This window comes from Sander lucioperca, chromosome 4 (genome assembly GCF_008315115.2).
Source record: "Sander lucioperca isolate FBNREF2018 chromosome 4, SLUC_FBN_1.2, whole genome shotgun sequence".
Classification (NCBI taxonomy): Eukaryota; Metazoa; Chordata; class Actinopteri; order Perciformes; family Percidae; genus Sander; species Sander lucioperca.
In genome coordinates, this window is record NC_050176.1 from 12,880,254 (window position 1) to 12,898,055 (window position 17,802).

At 39.9% G+C, this 17,802-nt stretch overlaps 2 protein-coding genes across 2 annotated transcripts; one reads left to right on the forward strand and one right to left on the reverse strand.

The window, feature by feature from the left end:
- Window positions 1–575: 575 nt before the first annotated feature.
- On the reverse strand, window positions 576–5,822 carry tk1 (thymidine kinase 1, soluble). The gene is made up of 8 exons (XM_036000828.1): window positions 5,531–5,822; window positions 5,271–5,302; window positions 4,702–4,815; window positions 3,760–3,853; window positions 3,524–3,613; window positions 3,104–3,223; window positions 1,843–2,213; window positions 576–1,570 (listed from the first exon to the last, which is right to left on the reverse strand). The coding sequence occupies exons 1-7, from the start codon at window positions 5,594–5,596 to the stop codon at window positions 2,034–2,036; spliced, it is 696 nt and encodes a 231-aa protein (XP_035856721.1). The 5' UTR covers window positions 5,597–5,822; the 3' UTR covers window positions 576–1,570; window positions 1,843–2,033.
- Window positions 5,823–6,335: 513 nt separating this feature from the next.
- On the forward strand, window positions 6,336–16,471 carry afmid (arylformamidase). The gene is made up of 11 exons (XM_031288858.2): window positions 6,336–6,532; window positions 10,988–11,078; window positions 12,222–12,326; window positions 12,439–12,487; window positions 12,575–12,660; window positions 12,768–12,840; window positions 13,043–13,140; window positions 13,281–13,359; window positions 13,793–13,928; window positions 14,911–15,015; window positions 15,570–16,471. Exons 1-11 carry the CDS (start codon window positions 6,503–6,505, stop codon window positions 15,597–15,599), a joined length of 882 nt encoding a protein of 293 aa, XP_031144718.1. The 5' UTR covers window positions 6,336–6,502; the 3' UTR covers window positions 15,600–16,471.
- The last annotated feature ends 1,331 nt before the right edge of the window (window positions 16,472–17,802 follow it).

Sequence of the window (17,802 nt, forward strand, 5' to 3'; positions counted from 1 at the left end):
TCTGAACACTGATGTTTATCGCTTTAATGTTTATCAGAGTGCAGCGGGTATGTCTTGACCAATGACAGATTAACAACTCAGCCTGCAACGGTGAGAATCAAACACCTGTCCTTAGAAAGACTACTGGTTTACTTTGTTACTTTGTGCCTGAAAGTAATATGTCTGTCACTTTAACACCTCAGCTGCCTTGTCGGGATCCACTTATGGCTGTTGTAGCTAAAGTGGCACTGAAAGGTTAGCTTTAGGTTAGAGGTCAGATTTTGGTAATTGTTGCTCGGGTGTAAACTGACTTGAGATCTGCAAATGACAAGACCACAAACTGAATGTGGATATATTTATTAAACACAAAGCTATAGGTACCACATTGAATAAAGTGTGTGTGTATGTATGTGTATATATACATATATATATATATGTATATATATGCAAAAACACTGCTGTTGACTTGTCATTTGTGCCACAATGAGAGAAATTTAAACTTTTGGGGAAGGAAATGTGCCATGATTCAAGTTATATTTAGGTGAAACAGCTGTGCATCACAGCTGCCCTTGCTGCCATGCCAGCATGATTTTTTGCAAAGGCTGATTAATCTGCTCTTCAGTTAACATTTAAAATCAATGTATCCATCTGCTGGTGAAGACTGCCGCTTGTCATTAATTTAAAATCAATCAGCTGACAGTGAATCTCTAAGTTGTGCCTTTAAATTTACTGTGTCACAAAATAGTATTGTAGTGGTAACACAAGGCTTACATGTAATATGTAATGCATATTTTATTTGCAAAGTAAATTAACTTGATATTTTGTAAGATTGATTTATATTTCTTTACGGTCCATGTTTTAGATGTGAGACTAGAATAGGTTTTATAAAAACTGACACAAAATAGTGGTCAGACTTTGGTTGGCTTTTTTTTTTTTTTATTGTTTCCATGTTTTTTGACAGTTGTGAAGTTGCCATGTGCCCTTTTGCTTTCATCTTTCTGTCAATGTCATGTCATGTCAGTGTCAGAAGCACAAGTGATTTACTAGAGACCTTTTGTTTATAGAATAAAACCATTCACAGGATGTTCAGGATATTGTTGCATTTATGTACTGCAGTTAATACATATTGTATACTACGTGTATAGTAGGGAGGACATACTTTTTCCATTCCAACCAAGCATTCCTACCAGGATTTAAACGGGTTATTTTGGTCCTCTGTAGCATGCAAGGGCATTGGATTACGTATCTTGTAGTGTACAAAACAAACATGAAACAATAAGTACAACATGTACAATAAATGCTAAAAATGGGGGTGGGGGGGGGGGGGGGTACTCTGCCAATGTTTATTATTTTTACTAATTACTACTCCTGCCCTGCCATACATGGTGAAACATACAATTCAAACCTATTTGTATGGTGGCAGAAAATACTGCATTTATACATGCACTATACAACAACAAAAATAATTTAAAACCTTGGATGTTAAAAGAAACCCAAAAGTTACAGATATTAACAGCAGTATAGTGAATCCTATAACGGTGAGTTATTAGTTGGTTTACTCATTTTCAGGGTTGTCAAGTGCATTGTCACATCAAGTAAAAACATTAGGGGTGCACGATTCAGAAAATGTCACGATTCGATTAAAAAAAACAAAAACAAAAAAAAAACAACGATTCACAGTAATGTAGTTACTTTTCCCATGTGATTGCAGTAGACATACAATTAAAAAATATATATTTTTAAATATGAGTCGATTTTTGTAATTCTATGAATCGATATTGAATCGGTAGAGCTTGAATCGCGATTCGAATATGAATCGATTTTTTTGCACACCCCTAAAAAATAAAAAAAATAAAAATAAAAAAACATACATAAAATAAAACATACACACCAATTAGACACCAAATACAAACACTAAAATACCAGGAATGTCAATATGTTAGATAAAATAATCCATTTGCCTTCCACTGCCCTTCTCTCTCTCTCTCTCTCTCTCTCTCTCATTTGATTCCTGGATTCATACTCAACTTCTGCAACAAGTCTTATTATTGTGTTCAGAGGTGGAGAGAGGAGAAAAGCTTCCTGGGAACAGCGGAGTCCATGAGTTTTCCTGCGAGGACATGTTGTGGAGTTTCTTTCCTGAAGGGAGCACTGTTCTCTTTGTCCACCACCAGACCTCCATAACACTTTCGACACACCGCCTGATACTTGTCAGCTCCACCAATCACTTCCACCTGTGGGACAGAGAAACATGAGTTGACAGGTCATAAGAATTTGGTGTAAGAAAAGGGGACTACACCTACCTACTCTACATTGAACATTCCTATATTGTAAAAAGTATGATTTCCACATCTTTATTATAAAAGCAAGTTCAGGTGCTATATAAATACTGTGAAAGTATCAAAAACGCTCAAACAGAAATGCACACAGCCTGTATTCAGAAACTAATTTTTTTTTTTTTTTTTTTTTTTTTTTAAATGGGATAGTGTAAGGGTTAACTTTACTGCCCATGAGCACTGCTCTCCGGCGGAGGCCAGATCGCACAGTTGAGTGAACTAAACAGAGCTAACGCTGTTTGCACTGTTGCCATTAGCGATCCCCGTTTCCTCCACTCTCTCCCCTTCTCCTCTGTGATCTACTGGACAGCGGTATTGGCATTTATTGATATAAAAATGGCATGCCAGAACCTACAGTATGGTCAGTACTCCATGTCCATGGGAACGGTCTGTTATACAGAAATTACAGATACTGTAGAATGCTGTGAAGTCTAGTAGAAACCCAAAATACAAGTATGAACCTGAAAATAAACATAATATGGGACCCCTAAAGATGGGCAATGATATGGACACAATACCCCAATCATTCTCAGAATTATCTCAATAAGAACAACATGAAGTCAAAATTGTCATCACATTTAAAAAGGCCGGGTTGGTAATGTTGAAAAGTTAGCGAGATTTGAAAGTAGCATCTCCTATAGTTACCAACCCTGCCTTTAAGTAAACTATCTTGTTAGGATACAATAACAGCATATAGAGAGACAAACCATAATATAGTTATTTGTCTGACCCAGAAAAACACTTCATGGTTAAATTATTGAAGACTTTTCTTAGGTTTGCCTCCTCACCTCCTTCTCTGCCCCTATCCTCTTGGTGTAGGCAGCTTCTTTGTAACACTGCATGCAGACGGCGTGGAGCTTCACTACGCTCTCCGCCAGAGGGACAAGGTTCAGGATGTTTCCAAATGCCTACAAGAACGCACAGGACAGCAGAAAACCAGTCAGTACAATGAAATGGATGGAATTATAATTGCATTAAAAAAGGACAGAACAGACACACTATAGTGAGGAATAATGAGCCCATTGAACGGTCTGTGCTGCTCCTGCAGATTGTGGAGTCCTTCCTTAAAATGTGTTTGTCTTGGACATTTTGTTGCAGCTATACCCACAGAGGGGCTCTATCTGCCCCGGCAGCATCCACACAGTGTCCGTTTGTCAGCATGAACTGTGAGTGTTTGCCAGTATTCACATGTGGAAACAAATACTCACCTTTCTCTGGAAGGTTCCATCCAAAGCAGCCACAATAATTGTCTTCCCTAAATTGGCCATCTCTTCACAAAACTCCACTGTGTCTGAAAACTACAATAATACAAAGATTTAGTTAGTGAGGAATTTGTGCTAGTGCAGAGTAAGACATACTGGTCTCTATGGAGGTGAACTGTAACTAGCTTAGGCCAAAGAAGAGGAATATACATACATACATACATACATACATACATACTTACAAACTGTCCTTCATCAATTCCAATGACACAGGCTTGTAATGCCAGAGACCGCACATCTTCCAGACAATTGGCTGGTACAGCTTCCATTGTGTTTCTAAAAGATGGACAGGATAGAGGGAAATAAAATATTTTCAAAAAGGAAATGTGTATTGCCAAATATGTTTAAAACGTATCTGATAAATACTTTGCAAATGACTTCCAAAGTCCTCTTTTGTTGGCTATCAGGGATCAGAAAGTGAAAACATAATATAATACATCCATGGAAAAGATGTACAGTATTTCTCCCTGTCTGTCTGCCCAGTTTCAAAAGGAGCTAATGCTACTAATCTAAACTAATTTGTTCAATTCATAATAAAATGTACTTTAAACAGTGTACTCTTTTAGACAAGAAGTAAATTAAGGGGGGTCCGTAGGGTCTTTGCTTGGGAACTGGCCAGCTCAAGTCCCCGTATGGACCAAGTACAGACTGTGGACTGGTAGCTGGAGAGGTGCCAGTACATCTCCCTCACTCTGACATATCTCCATTAATGCATGTATAGGTCCTGTCTGTGCATTTGTGTATAATAAACACAGTGTAAACATTTAATCCCCCCCCATGGGGATCAATAACATAGGTCTAATTCTTAATTGCTGTAACATTACTTGTAGATATCCTTTCAGCAAATCCACCTCAGCTTTTTTTTGCTCTTCTATTTCACTCTTTGTAGGTCGGTATGTGCAAACATATAATTTAATGTTTACAATAACATCCACCTTTTCATGTGTTATTGTAAGAAAAGTGCTTAAGTAGGTTCACACAAATTAAAACTAAACTAATAAGCAAGGTTGCAAAGCTTTAAGGTCTTCCTACTTCATAACCACATCAAACACAAAGACGGGTAGATTTCTGTTACTCTGAGCAACTTGGCTGAATAAAAAAGTAAATCAAAACGGGGAACTTACTTGTCATGTGTGGCCATGCCTGTGTCAGAATAACGTATGTCTTTGGCATATTTGATCACCAAGCAGTTGTACTGGGCTATCTGGAAACGGCGCACTCTTCGCATCAGTTCAGTGCTGCAAATTTCAAATGCAAATCAGTGAAAACTCATCAGTACATGGAAATACAATTGTCACTTATGTGCCAGTGCCCCTCTAACACTGATTTTCTACAACATTCTAGCGTTACACCATAAGCATGAGGTAATGTGTACTATGCAATATTGTTTTAGTACGATGTGCAATATCGGTGTGAAGTGATCCTAAAATGTGTTATATAACGTTACAAAGTACACTGCATAACAACTGTACGCTTTACAACATATGGTTCATATCATGGACGTATTAAGAGAAAGGTTTCTATAGATTCGATAGATGGGAGCAGAGGAAACAATGGAGGACATTTGGCGGGATGTTGAAGTCTGCGCGGAATACTGTTTTAACATTACTTTAAACAGTGAATATGAATAAGAGCAGCTATCTACACCTGCAAAGAGACGTGCTGTTTTCATGTTCGTGAATAAATAACTCACCTTTTGCCTGAAAACATCGGTCCAAAGATGACCTAAAGGTAACAAACAACAGTGGAGGGGTTGTTAGTCTAAGAGGAAGTCGGGAAAGCTTAACAAAAGCTGAAAGTCAACTAACGTTAACGTTATTCCTTTAAATAGACACCTAACGTGTGTCCTGTTTTTTGAGATAGCTTGAATTAGGCTTCAGTGGTTGAGGGGACGATATAACGTTAGACAATAACGTTTTAAGTAAACTTAACATAAATCAGATAGTTACCAACCTGAATTTGTCCCCGTGCTTTCCTCGGCGAATTTGGCAGAACTCTTGGAAAATCCACACAGTCCATTTTTAATTAAAGGCGCTATAACGTAAATAATTAAGTTAAAATAAAATAAAAGTGAAATAGATAACACATATATTACAAATCCAATCCCACAGGAAAGCTCGTCCTGAAGCAAAACGTTGAATATGGCGCGCCAGTGGTTGTGGGCTGCTTTAAGTTAAACTCAACCAATGGGTGTAGTGTCACGTGAATCTTTGAACCAATCAGCGTCCACAGAGAGGTGAAGGCGGACAGAGCCGTTCACTGATTAACGGACAGTGTGGTGGATATGGGACGTTTTATTATAAATCCATGATAAGGTTGGAGCATAAAGGACAGCTAGGGGGAAATTGTTGTTTGTCATTGCACTTGTTTTGCAATAAAACTTGAAAGAAGAAAAAAATAAGGGGAGGATGTATCCAAGGGGGTAAGCGAGCATCCGGAAAGCCTGCCTCCTATTGGGAGATTCTCAGGCTAACAAGCAATCATCTTCCGTTAGCATCCCATTAACTCCCATTCATTTTGGCGTCACTTTGACAGCGAATAACTTTACATCTGAAGCGTTTAAATACTCTATTTGTCCATTGTTTAAGAAACACGAATGTATAAAAGGTTCCATTACCTTGTATCTCACTTTATGGCCCCGTAGTAGCCGTTTTTGTAAAAACTAGGCTAACGATTGTGTCATGACCACGCGACTTTCTGTCACACATTTGAGAAATTACCGTATAGTCAGGAGCAGAGTGACAGAGAAATGGCTCTGGTCAGGAGAAGCTTGCAGGCAATCGGGGTGGGCGGAGCATACAGTCAAGGGAGAATCAGTCTAAAGTTCAGTCTATGGTCTAAAGTTCAGCCCCTCAACTGCGCACATGTGGCTCGGATTTATCTGCCAACGGACTTTCGGCGAGTCAAGTCACTTCAAGAGATAAAATGATGCACTGGACTGAACTTAAGAAAGAAGTAAGAGTTTGACTTTCAGTGGTATTTCCCGTTTTCTCTTTGCTAGCATTTTTTTTTTTTTTTATAAGTCTTTATTAAATCTTTATGATACAAACAGTAAGAACAAAAATAAAATTAAAATAAACAGTCATTAATACAGAAAAATACAGTCAAGATAAATACATTAAAAATAGAGCATAACTGAATGGTTTTAGAAGCTAAAAGTCGTATATGGTTTTAATGTACTGTTCCGTTCTTTGTCTTGTCACTAATCTAATTAAAGTTTACAGAGCATATCTCTCCTCCTCATTTTTCATTATAGTAATCCCTAGATAAGTAATCTTATCTTTGATTGGTATGTTACAGACCTGGGAGGTGTTGCTTTCTTTAAGGGAAAAAAGTTCACACTTCTTCAGATTTAAGCAGCTGCGGGAAATAATTATATTGTTTTGATAGCGATTGGCACTTGGCTGGCATTTTTTTTAAATAATGTAGTATCATCTGCTAGTTGGGTGAGGATAACTTCTCTTTCTGCAATTGAAATTCCTTTTAAGGCACTATTTTTAATATGGGTGGAAAGAAGTTGTGTACATAAAATGAATAGGTAGGGAGAGACAGGGTAGCCCAAATCTCGGCGATGTCCCATTTTTTACTCTGATAGAGCTATTGCCTTTGCAGTACATTGTTCTAATAGCTTTATCAACACTTTCTAATATTACTTCAAGTAGTCGCGGTATATACGGACACCAAACTGTAGAATTATCCCTGGAGGCTTGATGGCATCTTTCTTTAGTTGGCCAAGAGTGCACTGAGTCAATAACATCAGGGAGTTTGGCCTTGTGCTCCGGCAGGATGGACTGACAAATGTGTATAACCTCTTGGCGAACGTTCTGGTCTTTGTTTTCAGCCATACCGTAGAGTCGCAGGTTCCACCGTCGCGAATGGTTTTCCAGCTCAGTAATTCGTTGTTCCAGTAGGGTCGTCTTTTTCTCCGCCACGTTGACTCGGTCATCAATGTGTGTCACTTTACCTTTCACTTCACGCATCTCAGCGCAGGCAAAATCAACCGTCTTCTTTAGCCCCTCAATCTTCAGCGTATTGTTGGAAATCATTCTCTCCACACTCTTTTCCAGAGAGACGATTCTCGTGTTGAAGATGACTGAGATTTTCTGCACAATACCTTCACTGTCTAGATCCAAGGAGCGCTGCGACTTCATTTTCTTTGGTGCAGGAGGTTCGGAGGGAGTTGTGGAAAGAGTTATGGGGAGAGGGGGGAGATCTGGGTACACAAGGGAGATCACAGGTGCGTCTGCCATGCAGTAATCTGTAATGCAGCAATATGACATGGGCTCCCCTGAAAACGTGAACATTTTTTGGAGGGTCTCTAAAAATATTAACAGTGTGTCATTTTGCAAAAATATCATTCATTCATGCATGACGGCGATCTAAACCTCTTCATTAAAGCTATATATGCTATTCTTGTCATGAACATCAAGGCGTGGCGGCGCTGTGGGGAAAATTCAACTCATGTTTAGTAGCCTACATGTTAACCATAGACTGTAACCCTTCTTATATACTGTCTATGACTGTAACAGTCCATCATGTTAATTAAATAATTCGTAGAACAATATAAACGTTGGAGATAATTAATCGGCGCGCAAAGTCCTTGAAATCTATTCTGCAGTTAGCATCATATACTAGCCATAGCAAAAAGAAAACAAGGCAGTTTAATTGATTTTGGTTTCACTAAGAATTTGTGTAGCGATGACGTTACAGTTTTTCACGATCGCTATGACACTTTTTTCAATACTTTTAACCATTTTCCCAAACTCTTAACACAGTTAGCACAACATCCGTCTGTGTAGGCTATACAATTAACACATTTCTTGTTGCTTTGACACAAAATGCATACAGTTAACACAAATTTAAAATGCTTGAACTTCTTTTACACACAAGCTCCACCAAAGCCAAAACAATGGATCTTTACTGAAAAATTTACAAATGCTTTCACACTGTATGTCAGAACAGATAACATCATGTTCTAAACCTAACGTATAGGCTAAAGTCAATCAACTCCCAATGCCAATACACTTTTGTTTGCAGGGTAAAGCTGAAGCTCAAACGGAACATGTTAGAGACCGTTTCCCCTGCAGGGAGATCACGAACTAAAACCTAAAGTGTTGCTCCTCCAAAAGGCCTCAGGCAATACTGTACAGTCCGCACACACTGTGGTCACACAGCACTTTGTTCAAATGCTAACATGCTGCTGGCTAAACGGTTAAGGATGGAAGCTTGGGGTGCGTCGTTTAGGCCTAATTGAACGGAGGAATTATGGTATTCTTAGGTAGCCTCAGCTGAGTAACTTTAACCGTTGTTCATGTGAAATCGCAAAGACAGCCTGATGCTTTGTTTATAGACTATTTATGGGTGGCTGTTTGACCAATACATTCCTGTCGATAAAGTATAATAGGGTAAATCATGTAGTGCTGTAATCTACTTGTAGCTGTTATGTAGTGGGCTCCCCCAAAGGCCACGGTAGCCTATTCCATAGACTGTATATAAGAATGGACCAACAGATCCCGTTGCTCTGGACGGAGACCAGTGAAGGCCTTTAGAAGCACTTTTCCGGTGAGCACTGAGCGTTACTGCGCAGCCTCCAACTGAGAGAAACAACGTAAATGTGAAGTGAGCAACGTGTCTGAAAGTTGTAAGTCTTCTGGTAGCTGTGCCAAGAGAAATCTCAATCATTCCCAATCTTGCAGAGAAGGAGAGCGTAGGTATATGTAAGGAGATAACATGGACACAGGCTAATTATTGATAACTAAAATGCTAGTTAATATAAGTAATTAAACTTAAACAGCTACTGTAAGTCCAAACTGCCTGCGAGCTTCTCCTGTACTATACGGTAATTCCTCTACTATGCGACAGTAAGTCGCGTGGTTATGACACAATCGTTAGCCTATTTTTACAAAAACTTATACTACGGCGCCATAACGTGAGGTACAAGGTAATGGAGCCTTTTATACATTGTTGTGTTTCTTTAGAAATAAACAATGGACAATAAAGTCTTTAAACGCTTCAGATGTAAAGTTATTCGCTGTCAAAGTGACGTCAAAATGAATGGCAGTCAATGGAATGCTAACGGGGGGGTGATCGCTTTGTAGCATCAAAATGGCGCCATAGGAGATTCGAGCTCTGAAGCGAAGCTTACCCCCTTGATAAGAACCTATTCGCCTTATTTTCGAACGCGGAAGTAAATATGGGTCGAACCTACGGTTTTTGTGCGGGACTTCCGTTTCATCGCTTCCCTGGGCAACACTAACACAAAACCAAAGCCCGTCAACGGAAAGCCGTTCCACTCCCTATTAAGCCCCATTGTACCTACTTTGGTTGCAGTTCCACCAGAGTTCCACTGGGGGTGATCACGGTCCAGTGCTAAATGAATGGGACCCTATGGAGCTAGACGGCTAAATTTGTCTCTTTCGCCTGATTGTCGATGAGAAATCTCAGATTTGATTGTAGTTTTTGCAAGTTCAACATGGATTATAGGTCGAAAGTTGAATGAACGAGTACTTATGCCCTTTCGATTTGTTACAGGTTGAGTCGTTGTTGCCCATAACACGCTAGCATTCTGCTAATGAATGCTGATTGGTCAGTGAAGGACTGATTACGATCGGAGATCCCGCTTGACGGCATCCGAAGCAGAACCAGAATGTCAGAGTGAATATTTCGGCGTGGTCTTTAAAACATTAGCAAACCTCTTTCTAGCACGTGTATTGACAGGGAGAGTCTAACCTGTCAGCTGTGTTGTCGATGCCTCGAGAGAAAAAAGGAAGCGACTCAGAACTTGCCGTAAAGCAGAATCTCTGGCCGTAAATGTGTATGACATCATTGACATTTTAAAAGGCATTTTAGAACAAAAAAGCCACTTTAAAAAAATCTAACACCCAGCAGTGTGTATTTTCTTAGCCTCCCCTTTCAAATGCAACATTCAAATTACTAGACAAAAAATGATATCCTGAGAAAAGTGGATTTTGAGGGGTATAGCTCCATAGAGTCCCATTCATTCTGCACTGGCCTGTGAGCGCCCCCTATATGGAACTCTGGTGGAACTGCAACCAGTTCAGAAGCCGGAAGTAACGAGAGAGTGGAACTTCTTCCCTTATTAGAAATTCTTTGACAAAACATTAGCTTAACTAAATTGGTTAACTATGTCGGCCTAGTTCGAACATTATATTGCAGGAAACAGTCAGCTACACAGACACCTATCTGTGCTTATAATTAGAAGTTTTATGATAACACACTTTCATAGTTCCTATTTTAACAACCAATACATTTGCATTAAAAAAAAAAAGAGTGACGACGCCCTCACTAAAGCAGAGGAGGGCGCTGCTTACCACGTTCACAGTGGCTCATGGTGGTTGTTGTGTCGGCTTTCATGGCCGCCCAGCTGACAGCAGTCTCTCCGTGTGACAGGAGCTCGAGAGGCAGTTTTCACCCAGCCAGTGGTCGCACAGGATGTCGGCAGACGACGTGATCAAGGCTCACGTGAAGGCTTTAAAGGAAGGTTGGTCTGTTTTGAAGCTAATTCGTGACAATGCACAGAAATCCGGTTGAGGCCAGCAGCGTTAGAGGAACACAGGTGTTTCGCCAAATTGTGTATCCCCGTGGAAATCTGTTTCCCTGTTTAAGATTTGTAGCCCCAGAGTTTAAAAAAACATATGTTTACTTAGACAATTCAGCCTGACAAAAATATATTTCACACGTTTTTTTCTTTTGGTTTTAACCAGTGGTGTAGTCTAATGTATTGTAGTGGGTATACTGTACTGTATGGGCCAGAATGGGACTTTGGGGGGTGGGGTCTGGGTGTCCTCCCCCAGGGAAATTTTGAGAGTCAAAAACTTAATTTCCTTCATTTTGATACACTTGTATGCACCAATTCACATCTGAAATACCTTTTATTTAGCCTATGCAAAGAAAAAAAAACGCTTGGGACTTACAATGACTTACAAAGAGGCTACAGCTACAAGTGGATTACAGCACTATACAGGATTTACCCCATTATACTTTATCGACAGGAATTGATAGGTCAAACAGCAAACAGCCACCCACAAATAGTCTGTAAAGCGTCAGGCTGTCTTTGAGATTTCACATGAACAGTGGTTAAAGTTACTCAGGCTACCGAAGAACACCATAATTCTTCCGTTCAATTAGGCCTAAGCGACGCACCCCCAAGCTAATTTAGTTGGTGCTTGACGCTGAGCCCCCCTAAAGGTCTGATCCTAGAATCGCCCCTGATACCATTTTCATTTGATTGCCTTTTATTAGAGAACTGACAGCAGGGAGATGACAGGAAGTTAAGGGAGAGAGGAATGACATGCAACGAAGGTTCCCAGCTGGACTTGAATCTGGGATGTTGCCGTTCGTGGTCAGTGCCTTAACCCCTTGGCCTCCCATGGCTCCCCATGAGAAACTGTTTATGGATAAAATAAACTAAATGGGAATGTCTATTTTTTGTCTAAACCAGTGAATAAGAAACCAATAACCAAAATCCAAAAGTGCTCAAAATGATTTGCAACATTGTCCACAATACACCCAGAAATATTAAAAAGGGTTAGCTTTAATGGTAGACAAATTGATATTGTCTTGCTGTATATCCTCACCCTTGAGAGTCCACTTACTGTCATGCTTTGATACCATGTGTGTCCAGGTACGGAGCGTGCCCGTGGCCTGGCTCAAACGTTGCTCAATGTGCCGTATGGGGAGGGAGATGGAGAGAAACTGGATGTCTACATACCCAGCACCAACTCTTTGGGTACGACATGTGTGACTGCTATGACACCAACACCGCCCCATTGGCATGCTTCAAATATGCAGAAGCATCGGTAATGCGTGAGGATTAACAGGCCCGATTGTCTGTGTTTCAGATGTCCCACTTGTCATTTACCTACATGGAGGCTACTGGCAGTTTCTCAGGTAAGGTGTTAGGTTCTCTTCTGCATCACAGGGCAGATTTTGATTTCTTTGTGTGGTTTTTCACGTTGATGCTTTGTGCTCATACAGCAAGGAGGAGTCAGGATTCATGGCTGTTCCGCTCGTTGATAAAGGTGTAGTGGTGGTTGCCGTCGGCTACGACATCGCCCCTAAAGGTAGAGTCTTTTCATTTCTGACAAGGATGTTTCTCTTCTTGGTGAAAAATAGATTGTTTTTTGAAGATGAACTGGGAGTGTAAGCCCTCTGCCTGTGCCCCTTTCAGGCAACATGGACTTGATGGTGTCTCAAGTACGCAGGAGTGTTGTGTCTGTTGTTCAGCAGTATTCTCACATCAGGTACCTATGTTTTCTGACCCGTTATAACCCAGCTTAAAGTTAATTCATTTTATGTCATTACTTTAAAATGCCTTTTTTAGTTTTTACGTTCCCTCTGACCATGCTCTTCTCTTATTCAGAAAGAGCTAAAATGTCACCATCACAAATCCACTGTGTCTCTGTTTTTTTTTTTTTAATGAACTTCTACTGATCTCTCCGTAAGTGGTCTGTACCTGTGTGGCCACTCTGCTGGGGCTCACCTGGCTGCAATGGTCCTCTCCACTGACTGGTCGGAGTACAGCATCACTCCTCAGATCAAAGGTAAAAGCCATCTGGGTGAAACGGGATAAGCGAAAGATATGACTGACAAACAGCTTACCGAAGAAGAAGCAAAGATGCTCAGAAATGCTGTATAGCTGATACACTTTTGCCTTTTAATTGTTTCTTTAATTGTCTTAAAGGTGCTTTTCTTGTCAGTGGCATATATGACCTCCTGCCCATCCTGTCCACCTACGTCAATGAGCCTTTGAAGATGACCGAGTACGTACTGCAGTACATGTAACTGCACCTTTAGTGCAATTACATGCACCTTTTGTGATTTGATTGTTACCCACTTTTTACAGTAATCGGACATCAGAAACACATACCCATTTTTTGACATTTGGTATTTCTTACAAAAACTGCTCTGACATGTATAATCTTTTCAGGATACCACATTTTTAATTCACATGACAGCTTGACAAATCTAACCGCTTTAGTCTTAAAGATTTTCACATCTAAAAAGTATCCAGATATGTGTGCACGTAGAACTGTGATGAGAGCATTGTGTGTGAGAAGAATGTTGTGATTGTCTCTTTGTGGAGGAGAAGTGTGCGTGTAAAGTACCTCGTGTGTGTCAGCAATTGTCCTCTGCTGGTCTCTCGTGCCAGTCAGTGTTTGACTCCTCTGTCCCCCGGGTGTCTCCTTTTGGCAGGGAGGTGGCGGTGAGGAACAGCCCCAGCAAGCTGGTCCCTCAGCTCAAACTCTCCTCCTCCAGCTGCCACATCGTTGTGGCTGTCGCTGAGAACGACTCGCCGGAGTTTCGCAAGCAGTCGGAGGAATACTACAAAGTCAGTGCTACTGACAGAGCATGAACACTATTTGGGTTATTGTATGAAAGGAATTATTTATTAAATGTGGAGTTTTCTTGTAAACATTCGGCCGCATTACTTTACCGTTTCTTTGTGTGTTACTGCCGGAAACTGTCAACCAGCGCAATAGCGTGAAACAGGTGGCAGGAATGTGAATCATGAGCTTACAACAAAATAGGAACCCTCCTAAAAGAATTGCGCTGTAGCACTGCTAGTGGTCAAAAACTCCTTGGAGTACCTTTTAGGGTTTAAGATATCCTTGACGTTCCAGTTCCGGGGTTGCTCCGTTGCCGACGGAATTTCCGACAGATCTCACTCATTTAGGCCGGATATCCGTTGCATTGGGCTTCCTTTGTGTTGGCATTTTAAACTCCGGTGGATTTCTGAGGACTATGGTTAACTGCTCCTCAGATCTCTGCAGGGTAAATCCAGACAGCTAGCTAAACTATCTGACCAATCTGAGATTTCTGTTGCACGACTAAAACAACTTTTGAACGCACACACGTTCCACCAAAACAAGTTCCTTCCTGAGGCTATTTTGCTTTGGCGCCCAAGGCGATTGTGATTGGTTTAAAGAAATGCCAATAAACCAGAGCACGTTTTTCTCCCATCCCAGAATGCTGTGTGGACTAGCCAGACCCTCCTCCGCAGCGCCGCGGTGGAGGAGGGTCTGGCAAGACGAGACTAGTTTAAGATAATTATTTTTATCATCAATTAATGAGATAAATAAAAGTTTAGTTTATAAAATCTGAAAAATGCCCATCACACGTTCTTTTAGCCCAAGGTGACGTCATTAAAAAGTAAAGTAAAAAGTGTATCAAAAACCCAAGTTTTCTATTAATTGATCTCACTGTGAACTCTCGTCTGTTAGTGTTTTATTAAAATACATAAAGGCAGCATTTTTGAAATGGTTACGTGTATATATGTACTATTTCCTTACATCTTTCTTCTGGCTTTAAAGACTTTGGAGGCGTCAGGACTTGATGTGACCGTGGAGGACGTGGCGAACACAGACCACTTCAGTATCATTGAGCAACTGGTAGATGGGGAGTATCACCTAACAAAGGTACACAAAACCAAACAACAAAAAAATCATGTTGAATGTTGATGCTATTTTTCAGAATGTACTCTTAAATGTCATTCTTTCTATGATAGCTTTACGATGTTAATGTACAATATTAGGGGTGTGCAAAAAAATCGATTCAAATTGAAATTCAAGCTCTATCGAGTCAAAATGGATTAATTTAAAAAAAATCACATGGGACATTTACATACTGTGAATTGTTTTTTTAATCGAGAATCGTTTTTTGAATAGAATCTTGAGCCTAAAAATCGATATCGAATTGTGACATTTTCTGAATCGTGCACCCCTATACAATATGAACGTAAAGCCTGTAACTGTGACTGATGACAGCAATAGTAGTCCTAAAACTGCTGATTTCCAGAATATTATCCTGGAAATCTCATCTCATCATCCAACCCATTTTTAGTAATTTTCTACAAAGTCAGCATACATTAATTGACTGTAGTGCATTTTTCTTTTTGTCTTTAGGGTGGTTTTATGGTCATGGTAGGCACTAAGAAAAAAATTGTGTTTTTAAATAATTTCTTCCTCTGTAGCTTCTCTTAAAGACGATGGGGAAGAGCTAAGACGTCGGCCTTTGATCCATCATCTAATATCAACGTACCTCTGTATCAACATACACCTCTGAACAGAGTCCCCGCATTATGCATTATTTCAGGTTTGTACAATAGTAAATGTACAATTTCTATCATGTTGATTGTTCAACAATCAGGTGGCATGGATTGTTTTGACAGTCTAATAGTTTACTGTACCATTACTTACAGCTGTTTGTTCACTGTAGATACTACTGTCAGAAAAACGTGCTATGAAAACATTGTGTACCTAAAACCGAGTCACTTCAAAGAGGGTGATTGTAGCAAATGATACTGCTGTTAAACCTGCTCATGTTCAGTTGTAAACAGATTATCTAACAAGCATAGTGTACAGTGTTATCATCAGGAAGCACCGTTCCACCGGCACACTATAAGTTGTAGAGCTGATGGTTAGTTTTGGCATTTCTCCAGTGTTTTGTAAAAGGGTGGGTCTGTCTGTTTGGTGTTTTTTTTGTTCTTGTTACAATCTGTTCCACAACTTAAAGTCCATGGGTAGGACAAGAATAGGAGCTCATGTCAAGAGTACTAATATGTCATACAAAGTGAATGTAGCTTTTGATTGTAACCTATCTAATTTAATCTAAATCTAATCTAAGCAATTGGGTAAAAGGGATTTAATGAACACTATATATTTGCACTGTTAATTTGATCCTAATATAGTAGAGTACTGATATTTAAATACACATATTTAAAATGAACTGATGCACATTGTTACTGCGCTCATTTTGGCATCTTAAATGATTGTTTGCATTATGGTTTACACACAAGTGTTCTGTATTAATCATTACTGTAGATTATAAAAGAGAATCATCAAAATAAAGATTTATATTTGAGAATTCCTGTAATGACAGTTGTTTGTGTATGTGTGCAACTTAGTAGATAAGATTTTCTGTAATTTGATTGTCCTATCTTTGTATCAACTAGTGGCATGTTCTTCTGCTCTCAAATAAGATGCAAGACTGTATTCTGTCTTATTTCGGCATCAGTTCCACACCTGGCATAGTTGTTTTATGATCATTTTATTAATTGACAGTTTATTATTTTTTCCACTAAAGTACACTATTCAGTCAAGGCAGGTCCTGTATTATTTGTGTTGTGGCCCTGTCTCAAAATCTAGTTTTAATACCTTTTTATTTTAGTTGATATGCTCACATAGTGCTTATTCCCAAATAAAGCTGGCACTCACTCACTCACTCACTCACTCATCTTCAACCGCTTATCCAGGGTCAGGTCGCGGGGTAGCAGCTCCAGCAGGGGACCCCAAACTTCCCTTTCCCAAGCCACGTTAACCAGTTCTGAGTAGGGGATCCCAAGGCGTTCCCAAGCCAATGTAGAGATATAATCTCTCCACCTAGTCCTGGGTCTTCCCCGATGCAAATAAAGCTATATTTAATCAAACTATCACAAACTGAAACAGAAAACCAAGGCAAGCACAGTGTTGTACCATAAGAGGGCTGGTTGGTTTCTGGGTGCCTGGGCAAATCAGAATCAGAATCAGAATACTTTATTAATCCCCTCAGGGAAATTATTTAGTTGCAGTTGCTCACAGTCACATTCAAGGTAAAATAAGAGTAAGAAAAGAGCAAGTCAATAAGTGTATACAGTAAATAAGTAACATATCTACAATAAGACATAAATTAAATGTTAAGTATTTACAGACAAATAAAAATGTTAAGTAGAAGTAAGTGAGATTAGGTTACAAGTCAGACTAGGTTAAAAAGACTGTTTAAATGGATTGTACAAATTATATTTTAGTGCAGTGTACAGTACGAATACAAGTAGCAGCAGTGAATAAATACCTAACACTTTTGTTCATGTAGTTGATAACTATTGCAGGAATTATTGTACATAATTGTCCAAGAATATTGCGATGTGATGTGGGGATGCGTGCTGTGAGACCAGTTTTAACTCTAAGCATGTGACACTCAGAGGGAGGAGCTCTATAGTTTGATGGCCACAGACATGAATGACTTCCTGTGACGCTCTATGGTGCATCGTGGGTGTCTGACTCTGTCACTGAAGGCGCTCCTCAGACTGACCAGTGTGTTGTGGAGTGGGTGGGAGGAGTTGTCCAGGATGGAGTGTACTTTGGACAGCATCCTCCATTGTCTTTAAGGAGTCCAGCTCCACACCAACAACATCACTGGCCTTCTGTATTAGTTTGTTGAGTCTGTTG